At 45.5% G+C, this 13,176-nt stretch overlaps 1 protein-coding gene across 1 annotated transcript in view; it reads left to right on the top strand.

Moving 5' to 3' along the window:
- The window catches only part of cdh2 (cadherin 2, type 1, N-cadherin (neuronal)), a gene marked incomplete at its 5' end in the record, with an annotated part of 56,515 nt that extends 44,424 nt beyond the window's left edge, over positions 1-12,091 (top strand). Inside the window, 8 exons of the mRNA XM_079218541.1 lie at positions 301-486; positions 1,226-1,479; positions 2,191-2,333; positions 3,461-3,694; positions 4,450-4,683; positions 4,918-5,057; positions 9,184-9,348; positions 11,782-12,091. Of these exons, the coding sequence (XP_079074667.1) occupies positions 301-486; positions 1,226-1,479; positions 2,191-2,333; positions 3,461-3,694; positions 4,450-4,683; positions 4,918-5,057; positions 9,184-9,348; positions 11,782-11,988 (1,563 nt within the window). The 3' untranslated portion in view covers positions 11,989-12,091. The remainder of the gene's footprint in view (positions 1-300; positions 487-1,225; positions 1,480-2,190; positions 2,334-3,460; positions 3,695-4,449; positions 4,684-4,917; positions 5,058-9,183; positions 9,349-11,781) is intronic.
- Between the last annotated feature and the right edge of the window lie 1,085 nt (positions 12,092-13,176).

Below are 13,176 nucleotides of genomic sequence, written 5' to 3'. Positions count from 1 at the left end.
CAAACAGATATTCAAGCAGCCAGCCATGCGTAAAGTGTTATATCCTCCTCCAAATGTTGACACATGCAACTACTGGGATGCATGCCTGAGTGAAAGAGGCACTTACTGAGTCACTGAAATTTGTAATGCCACTGTTGTGCTGTCGGGGGAAGACGGGGAATGGGATGACCATGACGACATGATGAGTTATCTTTTTTAGATGTCTGTTTATCCGCTGTGCCGCTTCGGGAATATGTTCTGCTGCCTCAGCAGTATCGCTAACGGCTCGCTGGTCTGTGTGTTCATGGTTTATTCATGCAGTTTTTCGGCGAGGTGCCTGAAAACCGCGTGAACGTCATCGTGGCCAACCTGACGGTGACTGACAAGGACCAGCCCAACACGCCGGCCTGGAACGCCGTCTACAAAATCACCGGGGGCGACCCCACCGGCAGGTTCTCGGTGCCCACTGATCCGACCACTAACGAGGGCCTGGTGACGGTCGTCAAGGTGAGGCCTCCTCTTCAAACTCCGCCCCCTGTAATTACGTGGAGATGCAGAGGAAATGTGGGCATGCTTGTATCGTGATGTAACAACTACACAAAGTGTAATGCATAGTCACAGTAGACACATTGTGTAATACCGCCCTCATTTTGGGATAAAAAGACACATTTTGTGATCAACAGCTTATTATAAAATGCAGGTGAACATTTGTTACACTTAGTCAAGTGACATGGTGGTATTGGATAATGTGTTACAATGCTGCACTGAGAGGTTCGGGGGAGGTTGTCTCTCCATTAATATCCAGTACTGATCAAATTAAAGGCCACTACAGCAGATTTGTCACATATCATCATAGTTTTATTTTTGTTACAATCAATTTCTGACCATAATTAGTACAGTGTAATTGTACTGGTGAATTCTAATTTGAAAATGCATAATTAACACTGAACGTGACTCTAAAAGGCAGAAGCGGTTGCGTGCACAGCTCCTATGCCAGCTCTCTTGCTGTTGTGTCTGCACCACAAATGGATAAAGTCTCCTTATTGCATCACATAGTCTATTGTTAGCTTTCACAATACGATTTTTCAAGCAAGGGGAAGACAAAGCTCGAGTTCTCTTGATTTGCTCTCGCCGGTTTCACATTACAAAAAATGTAATGCGATTCAATTTTTTTTTAGTTCATCCTGCATCCTGCTGCGTGATCCCCTCTCTCTCTCTCTCAACACTCCTTCTCACTGTTTTGCAGCCCATTGACTATGAAATCAGTCGGACGTATGTGCTGACAGTGGAAGCAAGGAACGAGGTCCCCCTGGCCAGAGGCATCCACTCTCCCCGTCAGTCCACCGCCAGCGTCTCCATCAGAGTGGTCGATGTGAACGAGAGTCCCTACTTTGAGCCCAACCCCAAACTCATTAAGCTGGACGAGGGAATTATGGCCGAGTCGACGCTGACCACCTTCACGGCTCAGGACCCGGATCGCTACATGCAGCAAAGCATCAGGTAGATTTTACAGTAACAAGAAGAAAAAGAAAAAAAAAGGTGGCGAAGTCAAGTCCCTTTTTATAGTCTGTTTTCCCTTAAACATTCAGCACAGATGTTTTATCACACGCTCAGCTGAAATATTTAGCAACAACCGAAAGGAAGATACTGACTGTAGTAGCTCTTAAGAGTGACATGATGATTGAGATGACTTGCCACTTTCTGCTTCGTTCCTGCTCGAATAACACGACGCAGCTATAACATCCTCTAATTTCCCCCCCCTCCCCTCCCTCCTCCGTTCATCATCAAACGCCTCGCCTCACAGCTGTTTGGCCGTGATAGAGTTTATCAGCCTGAAAACAGTCCATGTGAAATAAGCTAGCTTTGTAATGCCTCGGTTTGTCCTACAAATTAGTTTGAGCTCCTGATAACGAGCCAGTTTGGTCTCCCATGTGAGGCTGTTCTCAAAAGTTAGAATTATGTAAAATGCATGATGTCTGAAATATTTATTCTGCGTAAACAAAAGGCATTTCTTTAGAAGATGCCAGAACTGGAAATGGAAACTAAATTCTGCGGCAATAATTCCTTCTGCAGAAAAGACAATTGAACCTTCTCCCTAATTTTAAAATAAGAATTTGCAGATTAACTCCTGACTTGATATTCAGCTTAAAATAAGGATTATAAATCACTGTGTAAACCCCTTTTTTCTTTTCTTTTTTCTCCTTCCCTCAGATACTCCAAACTCTCAGATCCAGCCAACTGGCTAAGGATTGACCCGAACACCGGGCGCATCACAACAATTGCCGTTTTGGACCGAGAGTCGCCCTTTGTGAAGAACAGTCTGTACAATGCAACATTCCTGGCTGCCGATAGCGGTATGTAACCATTCAAGTGCTGCCGCATTTGCCAAAAATACCCAATTGAGCTCCCGTGACGCACCGGTCGCGCCCTCTCTGCGTTTCAGTCAGACGGTTACATGAGCACTCTGTTCCATGCCTGCTGTTGTTAGAGCATTCAGAAGGAGATAATGCAGAAAGAAAACCTAGTGGATGTTCTACAGTAGCCCGCCTCTCGAAGGTCAATCTTCTACCTAGCATCACTTTGACTTCCACTGTGATACATCTGAAAGTCCACCAACGCACACGATCAGTTGAAAAACACCCAACAACAACACCAACTCAGTTACAGCCGCAAATACATCCTCTGTGCTTGAAGGTCAACCTTGAACCAGGCTCTTGCCGTGTCTGGAACGCCGACCACCTTAGTTGAAGGTTAATGTGCTAGCAATCCCAGAGCCGTCCAGCGTGTGGATGCATTCACCTCTTCCCCGCACTGCTGGGATTTACCTCTGTTCAGGTTTACCCTGTTCTGCGGAGCATAGCTTAAGGCCAATAGGCTTAAAAACTCTACCAATAAAGAGGTTTCTCAGCATTAATGGGTCAGGATTGGATGACTAGCTCCTTTGAGCGTGGCCTGAATGGTTAAAAAAAAAAGCCTCTTAGCTGAGCGAATACATAGAGGAGCCTGAGAGGAGCGACAGTGGGCTCTGTTTGTCTGCTTTAGTATTCCCATCCCGTGTCCTTCGTCAGGAAGACGGTCTTCAGGCGCGCACGCACGCGCACACACACACACACACACACACACACACACACACACACACACACACACACACACACACACACACACACACACACTCCCCAAATGTTCTGATATCTCCCTCTTTCTGTCTGCCTTCTCACTTGAGATTAGATTCTCAGATCAGTATGCAGTTTGGATGAGTCTTCTCCCACTAGAGTAAATAGCTGTTTAGAGTGTCTTATTAAAGCATGAGACCCAAAGCATAAACTCCATACTTTACTTTTCTCTGTCGACTGCATAATGACTGCAAAAATGAGAAGCGGCATTCTCATAGTATTTATTCCAATCCATGTGTACTCTCCCCCACTTTATAAATATGTATGTGCTGAGTGTGTGTGTGTTTGTCATTTTATGGCCCACGCAGGTATGCCTCAAGCAAGCGGCACAGGTACTCTGCAGATCCACCTCCTGGATATCAACGACAACGCTCCCAAGGTGTTCCCTCAGGAGACGGAGGTGTGCCAGAAGCCAGAGCCAAATGCCATCAACATCACCGCACTGGACGGAGACCTGAACCCCAACGCTGGGCCTTTTGCCTTTGAGTTGGCCCACCGGCCCTCTGACGTCAGGAGAAACTGGACCATCACGAGAGTCAGCGGTGAGACACAGAGCGCTCGGGTGGACACGAATCTTCCTCTGACGTTTTCATTCAAATGTGTGATAGAAGAGAAGATAACTCTCTTTAGCTTCTTTTTTTTCCAATTAATCACGATTTATTATTTCAAAATAAATATGGTTTTAACATTTATCAGTCGTTGTTTCGTAATTAAAGAGCGAGGAATTGCCCACTGCAGTGGGGTCAGGTAGAGACCAAAAAAAAACAATTAACAATACCGTGCAGTCATTAATTGTTTATGCTAATTTGAAGGGGAAAAATGACAAAAACATGAGTGGTTTGTGTGTTCAGCTATTAGAGGGTGTGAGTTGAAAAGCAGTGAATATATCTTAATAGGATAATGGCATTTGGATTTATTGCAGCTGGGAATTGAGCCTAAGCAGCATTATCAAAAAGGTATTCAGTAGATTTATAAGCTCCAAATCTAAATCCCGACCATGTTTTGGATTAGATATGCTGATGCAACTTCCAGGTAGGAATTTACGCTGCATATTTGCGGTAAAAGGAGTGTAATCTTACTGTGTGACACGGCCTATACAAACGACTATTCAGAGTTTCGATTTAATCCCCCCTGAAAGAAGCTGAAGAAACACGGTGTTATTTAATATTTTCATACACATTGAGTAACTTAATCTCTCATCTCACTGCTGCCTACGTGTTGGCTCTGACGAGGCGCCACCGTGGATCACTCACTCACTCTCCCTGCCTCTTTTTTTGTTCTCCCGCTCATCTCCCAGGTGACTATGCTCAGGTGAGCCTGAAGATCGGCTTCCTGGAAAGCGGCATCTACGAGCTCCCCATCATAATCACGGACTCGGGCAACCTGCCCATGTCCAACACCTCCTATCTGCGGATCAAAGTGTGCCAGTGCGACATGAACGGAGACTGCACCGACCAGCAGCACATCATGGCGGCCGGTCTGGGCACCGGGGCCATCATCTCCATCCTCCTCTGCATCATCATCCTCCTCAGTGAGTGTCTCAGCGGGCCCTCTCGAACGCCGCATCACACAAACGCACACGGGGGATTACAAAGACAGCTAAACGTTATCCGAGATGCGGCTAGATTACTGCAGGATTACCAAAAAGATAGCCTTGTTCGGGCGCCCATCCAGGCTCTAAAACATCGGATCCGATTACATTTGTCTGAAAACATGTCATTTATTATGTTTTGTAATATGACATCTCCCTCTCGCTGTCCATCAGTCCTCGTGCTGATGTTCGTGGTGTGGATGAAGCGGCGCGACAAAGAGCGCCAGGCCAAGCAGCTCCTCATCGACCCAGAGGACGATGTGCGAGACAACATTCTCAAGTATGATGAGGAAGGCGGGGGAGAGGAGGATCAGGTAAGAATGATGTGGAGTGCAGACTCCTTAGCAATGCTGTTGTCCCTGAAAATCTATTTTCTCAATCTGCTTAGCGATCATGTCCTGCATTTTTTTCTTTTTCTTTCCCCAAATCAAGGTATTCTGCTCGTCTCAGTGAGACGTTGCATTACACACACACAGCGACAATTTCTCAGAAGATATCAGAAAAATATATATATAGTTTTGGTTTCAGCACATAAAAATGTCAAACAACACCCGAGCCAAACGAACCATGAAGCGGTGCAGTGTTGCTGTAAGGGTGACATGAGGCGAGTGCGTTGGGGAGGAAACATTCAGGTCACATCGACAATATGCAGCAGAGGAGCAGTTTCTGTAGAACTGAAGCAGTGTACAGACAAACGGGGGCACCTAGACTCTTCCCGCAAGCACACATGTACTTACAATGCATTCCTTCTAGTCCTGCTTGTTATGCTGCTCCGAGATGCACTTCACAGTCGCAGCGTGGGAGGAAGCCTGGAAATGGCGGCCTTCTCCAGAAAGAAAGGAGTTGGGAATCGAAATCCGGAATCAATAAGACAAACACATTTTCAATCGGTTCTGGAAATATTGGAACCGCTTCCTCAACTGGAACTGGCTCCCGTAACACGCACACACACGCGCGCTAGAAATGCAGTGCCAAAGGCATCAATAAAGTCCCATCTCTTCATCCCCCTGTGCTGATCAGGCATACACAGACACAAACTCAATTGTCCTAATGACCCCTTGTTAGCAGAACGGAATCATTTTATGAAAAAAAATAAGTGCAGCATTATACCAAATGGGCTGTTTTTCTTGCCGCTGGCTGAAACGCTCCGGTGGCTTAGGTAGAGCGGGAGACCCCGGTCTGACCCAGCACGGTGCCAAATTAGCCTCGGAGACTTGTAATTGGTGAGTCGATGTCATTCGGAGATAGACATCTGCTGTGGCACAATAATCAAGCTCCGGCTAAGGCGACAAGACAACTGCATAACCATTAAACATCAGCCGATTAGGCGGGTGGGAGTGCACCCACTCGTCCATTCGCATCCTCGTGTTCACACACAAAATGGTCAAACCTGCGGACCGGAACATGTCGAAAAGTAAACTGTTGCATGATAATAAAAAAAAGAAAGAAACATTTTTTTTTTTGAGGGAGAGCAAGCTTCCATGCTTTGAGTGACACAGAGGAGGTCAGAGCGCCAGGAGAAAATGGTCTTGTCTGTGGAATCAGGAGAGTCGGTGGGGGGGTGGTCCTAACTCTCCCAGCGATGTGGTTTTTATAACGCCCACCTATGTTCTCCCTATCTCCCGCTGAAAATTTTGAAATTGAAGTGTCAGACCATTGGGAGCTCTCAGAGTATATGATTTTAGTCGCCCCGGCTTGTTTTGGATTGTGAAGCACTCATTTCATCAAAGACAGACAGCTGACATGGGGGAGGGGGAGGGGAATAAAATAAGGGAGAAAGAATAGCAAATCAAGTTGTCGTGCACAGGTTTCGCATGGGTTTCTTTAAATGACCTAAGAATGATTTGATTGATTGATTGAGTGAGTGAATGATTTGATCATTAACCTCTGAGACGGCGAGGCTTCGGTGGCATGCTTTAAATAAAAAGGTTTGTTTTTCTTTCCCGTGCCGTAAGTGGAACGAAGCAAATCAGACCTGTTTATGCAGATCGCATAAGTGCCTGGTGTTTTTTGTCACCAGAGACAAGTTTAACATGTCGGAGGAACTGTATCATCTCCAGCATCAACATAATTCCGGTTTATCACAATCTGGGGCTTATTTTTGCACCTCTGGTCATAAGATACTGTGCACATTTCTAGTGCGGTTATTAATTAAGCTTAACTCGGGCCTCCCACTCTTTTTCTCGAGATCGTTTTCCAGGACTTTTCCAGGACCTTTTCAGCGATGAGCTGGTGTGACAGACGGGGATCACGCCACGTGCTAATATGTTCCTCTCTGTGGACTTCTGATTTAAAAGACTAATCTAATCTAGTTCACATGTACACAGGCGTTCTAGTTTTTTTTCTCTCCCTTCATTCTCAAAAACAAATCTCTTCCAAACGAGCATGGTTTCAAAAATCTGTGCAGACAAAAATTGCACACAAAAAACAGTATTGCAGTGGATAACGCAGCAGTAACCTCGTAGAGCATTCTGGCGCCTCGGTTCCTCAATGCAGTGGAGTAGCTGTACCTTTTTTATGTGTTAACGTGTAAAATGATCCGTCAAGGGGGTTATTTGGCCACGTCCGCTGTTCATAGACGCGTCTTTGCCGTAGTTGAATGATGCCGGCTCAACAGTGACGCCTTACAAAAACGGAGATAGCGGCGAACTTTCAAGCTTTCTGAAAATCTTTCACCTAAAGTCTGGTAAAAGAGAGAAGACACGTCTGTTCCCAGTTTCTGTGCGAAGCTAAGCTGACCGGCTGCTGGCTCCAGTCGTCTATTGAACAGACGGACAAGAGAGCGGTATACATTTTCTTTTCCAAGTCTCTGCAAGACGGCAAACTTCCAAAAATGCTGATCTATCTATTTAAGTGTTATTGCCAGATGATATAAACTCGTATTTGGTACAGCCACAAGTGAGCATACAGGAGAACGTTTGTAATATCCATCATTGCACAGGGACCTGTGTGTGTGCTCACCCTGCAACTGGAAGTGCCATGCATCCTATGTGATCATGTGACACATTTATTGCTCCATTTAAAAGAATTCCAGAATGAAATATGTGCACATTGTTATTAGTAGTAGGAGTTATGTTGTATGGCAAAAACGATGAATTAAATAAACTCAGTCCCGTTATCTTTTTAATTGCTCAGCTATGTCTCGTGACGGATCAAGTGTGCAAGGCTTAGTGGCGTTCAGTCTGCCGTCTTTGAATGTGGGTCATGAGGGCCAGGGGCGGCCATTTCAGCGGGCCAGAGTACATGGGAGGAGTCAATTCCCAAGAGAGGGGCTGGTGTGTCATTAGACCTTCCTGTTGAGTCCGGCCATTATACGCCTCATTGCCTCGTCCTGACCCCGCCGCTGTAAGACCCCGATGAAGGTCAGACAGTAGTTCAACTGAAATGGACCAAAGATGATGGATGGCGTCTCTGCGCGATGTGTGTCAACCATTGTTCGTTCTCCAGCGAGCCTCGGGCTTCACCGCTATTCCCCACGAAATCAAATTACACATGAATAATCAATGTGTTTGTTTTGGATTTGCCGCCATACTTTATGAGTGTGGACTCAGGGTTGGTGTTTGTCAAGTGGCCACATGCTTTGTCGTGTTTGTATATCTGGGCTGTTTGTGCATCATCACAGGGTTTATATTTATTCTCATGTTTATTTTTACATTTGAGCGTTGCAGCCTTTTTGGTCCTTTCTTTTTCCTTGTTTTTTTTCTCCCCCCCTGGGAGTGAGCGTGCAGGCGTCTTTGTGTGTAGGTGCATGTACAACTGAGCAAAGGCAATTTTGAAGGGGGGATATTAGAGATGGATGGATTACCGAAACTCTTCTAAAGAGGGACAATCCATCATGCACGCTTATTAGGCACACACCCTGATTCTCAAATGGCATTTTCTTCATCATATCTGCTGTCACCGGGATGCCATTCAGCTCCGCTCTGCTCTTCACCACAGCCTCTTTCTCCTTCCCCAACTCCTTTTCTCTCTCTTCACTCCCCCTCCTCCTACTCCTCCTTCTGCCCATGACTTTGCACAAACTGCGCGCCATTCAGGTTGCCTTGGTAATGTTAATAGGATTAGCGATGGCTTATGCATATCCACCATCCCGTGTCTGGGCATTGATTAGAGCAAAGCAGTCGCCTGCACGTCCTTCCTGCAGCACACCGCACAAGTACAAACACTCTGCGGCGTGTGATGTGGTCCTCAGCTTGGACCCCCTCAGTGCTGGCTCTTTGGATGTGTCAAATTGTCCCTGGGCTTGTGCTTCACAGACAAGAAGATTTAAAGTTTCCCTCGGGTACCCTCAACTCTTTTCCGCTGCGTTCAAACTTTAAACCCCCCCCCCCCCCTCCACTCAGTTGAACTTCCTCGTCCTCTGTGCAATCACACTTCAGTTTGTGGTCCTGCTTAGCTAACTCCCATCTGTCCATGTGTCTCTCCCCCCCCCCCCACCAGGATTACGACCTGAGTCAGCTCCAGCAGCCGGACACGATAGAGCCTGATGCCATCAAGCCGGTGGGAATCCGCCGTCTAGACGAGAGACCCCTCCACCCTGAGCCACAGTACCCCATCAGATCAGCAGCACCCCACCCTGGAGACATCGGAGACTTCATCAATGAGGTAAAAAAAAAACACACGCGCACACACACGGAGTTCTTGGAAAAACTGAGATTGCTTCGTTGTACAGCGAAATTAAATCCCGGGAAAGCGGATGAAGTGCAAGAATCTGTGCGGTTCCAGAGCTCGCATTTCATTTTCAAGCTGAATGACTTTATCATCACAAAGTTGTATCTAAATAAACAATTTGGTTTATCGGACTCATCAGGCGGTCGCGCACTCATCGCTTTGTACACCGAGGAAAACTTTTAAATTGAATCAATTATTATTATTATTATTGGACTTGTTTTCGTCTTTCCCCCAGCAGAGAGCAGGCGCTTCTCTCATCGCACGCACATCCACCCGAGCACACAAAAGGACCAAAGAGTACATGATGCTAACTCACTTCGACATAATTGTTTTTCTCCTCACTTTCCGCCAAAGTTGAGTTATAGATGTGTCAGCATAGAAATAGGAGATGAGAGAAGCAATACATTGGCTTTCTATCGGAGTGCACTATTCCGAGTGCCTTCGTTTGCCTGAGGCCATCATTGACTCCAGCATGAAGGGAGAATGTAAAACGAAAAGAGCAGTCATGTATTTTTCACAAGCTCCAACAGACAAGAGTTTCACAGCATTACAAATGGAGTTCTCTCCTAGTTTTTGGATGGCGCCCATGTTTTTAAATTAGAACTCGCTCTCTCAGCTCTGCTCCCCGGCAATCCGTCTCTCAGATCCCTTTTACCCAGACACCGCTCTTTTTCGCTCTCGCCGCGTGTCCTGAATGCACCGTAATTCATTTGTCGTAGCGGCCGAGTTGAGATTCAATGTTTTGGCCGGCGCTCGGTGAGGGACAGTTGGACGACGCACACATCGGGCTTTTTATTTTAGCGTTTCTCGAAAAAACGTCGAAACATTCCCAGTCTGAGCGTCCTGACCCAGAAAAAAAAGGGCTTGCTGCAGCCAGACGACGCTGATCTGTTTTACAGTCCCAGATTTCAGCTCGAGCTCAGTCATGGTGGCTCCGGTGCTCGCACAGAGCTGGAATCTGACCTCACTGATAAGGGCTTGCCGCCAGAGGAGTGGGGAGTGGGAGGCGGAGGCGTCTGATCTCCATCCTGAAATGTGCACACGCCCTAGGAGCTTGTGGCTCTTAATTAAATTAGAGGGACAAATACATTGGGCAGAGGTTTAGCATAAGGACTATAACCTGGCATTCGGACAAACAAAGGTCTAGCTGACAACTTCTGGTTTGTTCTGTGAGGGTTGGGGGGGAAGGGGCACCGACTTGACTTGACATGACCTTGTTTGGTCACAAGTGGACACAGTGCCAAACAGAGGGAGACAAAGCTGAAGTGATTGCGTTCGTTGTTTTGTTTTTTTGCAGCCCTGGCAAGGTTGTTCTCTGAATAGAAACACGCGAGGACGGCTCAACATTTTCATAGTCGCGAACGTCTCCGGCACAGGACCCCCCCACCCCCGACTCAGTTATTATGAGTTCTGTGATTGACTAACCTTATGAAACTGCCAGTGGGTTTTTTTTGGTTGGAGATGGAGGGGGCCATAACCAGCAGAGCGATTATGGTTGTAATTGTAATGAACGATCCATCTGTCATATTTCCCACCAAATTATCAGCATCGCAGCCCTGAGCAAATACTTAACAGAAGCTAACAAGTGGAAACTAATCGCTAAGTGCCCAGGCACTTTAATTCAATCCGTCTTTTTATTTGAGAGTATTTCAGCGCTGTAATGGCGGCACAGTGGAAACTATAAATCTTTGACAAGTTCCCAATCGGCCGAGGTCTCGATTTTCTTATTTCTTATTTGTTGGGTTACCTGGCAGAAACCAGGGTTGGATCCAAAGTGGTTCATGGCCAAAGCACATCTCAACTCCTAGATTCGCAATCCATCAAGCCTCATGAGTAATAACGGGAATGGGGCAGGAAATCGATAGCAATCCACGAGGAGCTCTCGTGCCGCGACGAGGATTCCTGGGAATGTCGAGCACAATCTTCAAAATAGAACCGCCCCGAGATAACACACAGGTCCTCTCGACTACAACTACTGTTTAGGCAGGACTCAGCGAGAATATGATTATATTATAGAAGCTGCTATCTAGATTAACAGACAGAGAGCTGAAATTGTTCTGCCGCTCTTGAGGAGGACGGGAGGGGATGATTACAGTCATCTGAGGCCGCTGGACAAATCTATCTTGGCTTTTGATCAAGCGGCAGATAATCCGAGAATCCCAGAAACATCAGGAGAGTTCAGACCCGAAGACAGCGGAAACTCTCAGGACCACAAGAGCCTGATTAATCTGACTTCCTGAACGAGCGGAGGTAGAACCGTTTGGCTGGGTTTGCAGGATGGATTAGTCTGTTTGTGTGCAGAAGTGTCGTCGCACAGACTTGATTTAATCTTCTCATCTAACCGCGGTTTTGTTTCCTTCTGTACAGGGACTTAAGGCGGCAGACAACGACCCCACCGCTCCTCCCTATGACTCCCTGCTGGTGTTCGACTACGAGGGCAGCGGCTCCACAGCTGGCTCCCTAAGCTCCCTCAACTCCTCCAGCAGCGGGGGTGACCAGGACTACGATTACCTCAACGACTGGGGCCCGCGCTTTAGAAAACTGGCGGACATGTACGGTGGAAGTGATGACTAGGAGAGTCTGAAGAAGAGATGTGTAAGAAGAAAAAAAAAAAATGAAAACGAAGGAAAGATTTCCTGTTGATGGACACGGACGGCTTCTGATATTCCCTGAGAGTGACGGAACTGTGACAGAAAAGATACACACAAAAAAATACAAATAAACAAACATTGATTCAGAATTTTTTTCAAAAACAACCAACCTAGGCTTATTGTTGTAGTCTACGCATACATATGCTTGTTGAAAGCTTAGGCATAGGCTGTGGTCCGGTTATGGAGGATGTGGGGAGGGAACACTGGTGGGCTGTCGCCACTCGGATTGTTGGTATTGAATGCGCTCAGTTACACTTGAATTTCACAGTACAGAAGCACTGGGATATAATGTGCCTTTTTGTACATTTTTTGGATCTAAATGATTAGTTTTATGTTCAAGGCTTTAATGGTACTGACTTTTGGAGTGATTTCAAACAAAGTATGTTACACTCTGGTATGCTTCTACATGCTTTTTCTTTTTCTTTCTTTTGGTTACACAACGCTCCTGTTTGTTAAAGATTATTTAAATATACTACAAAGACGAAGAAATGAAGGCTCTTCTGTTAGCTTGGACGGAAAGAAAACCAATTAAGAACAGCACTGTACATTACGCTAGACTTCTAGACTTTTTTCACACAAAAAAATCAAATTATGCAGCTGGTTGCAAATAAAGGGAGTTATGAATCATACTTTTGTAGCAGATTTTTTTTTTTCATTTGTTTCTGAGGTGATGTAGTATTTTGCAAAAACAACACAAAAAAACTGTTTTGGTCTAATCTATGTACACTTCATTTGCCTTAGTCATCATCTGATATTTTCAACTTTACTTCACTGTAAAAAGATGTGTGTACATAATGTTTCTTTTTTCTCTTTGATCTTTTTCTTTTATTGTAGTATATGGAAAAAGTGCAAAAGGTTCCAAAACTTGTAAATGTATAATTTGGACTACAAATTCAAGTTTTTTGCATGTTTTTATCTTTTCATGACAACAAAAATTCAAAATGTTGTTTCCCAAATTTATTTACAAAGTGGAAAAAAAAATAAAAAAATCTGGGTGACATTAAATGTGTAGAAGTTAAGTTCTTTTTTGTATAAAACGTAAAAAAAAAAATTGCATTGATAAAAATGGAAAAGTAGTGATCTTGTCAGCACAACTGTTGAATTTGTACCA

This window comes from Taurulus bubalis (genome assembly GCF_910589615.1).
Source record: "Taurulus bubalis genome assembly, chromosome: 1".
In the NCBI taxonomy this organism is placed as follows: domain Eukaryota; kingdom Metazoa; phylum Chordata; class Actinopteri; order Perciformes; family Cottidae; genus Taurulus; species Taurulus bubalis.
Note: the sequence above shows the minus strand (reverse complement) of the source record. Positions and strands in the feature narration are given on the sequence as shown.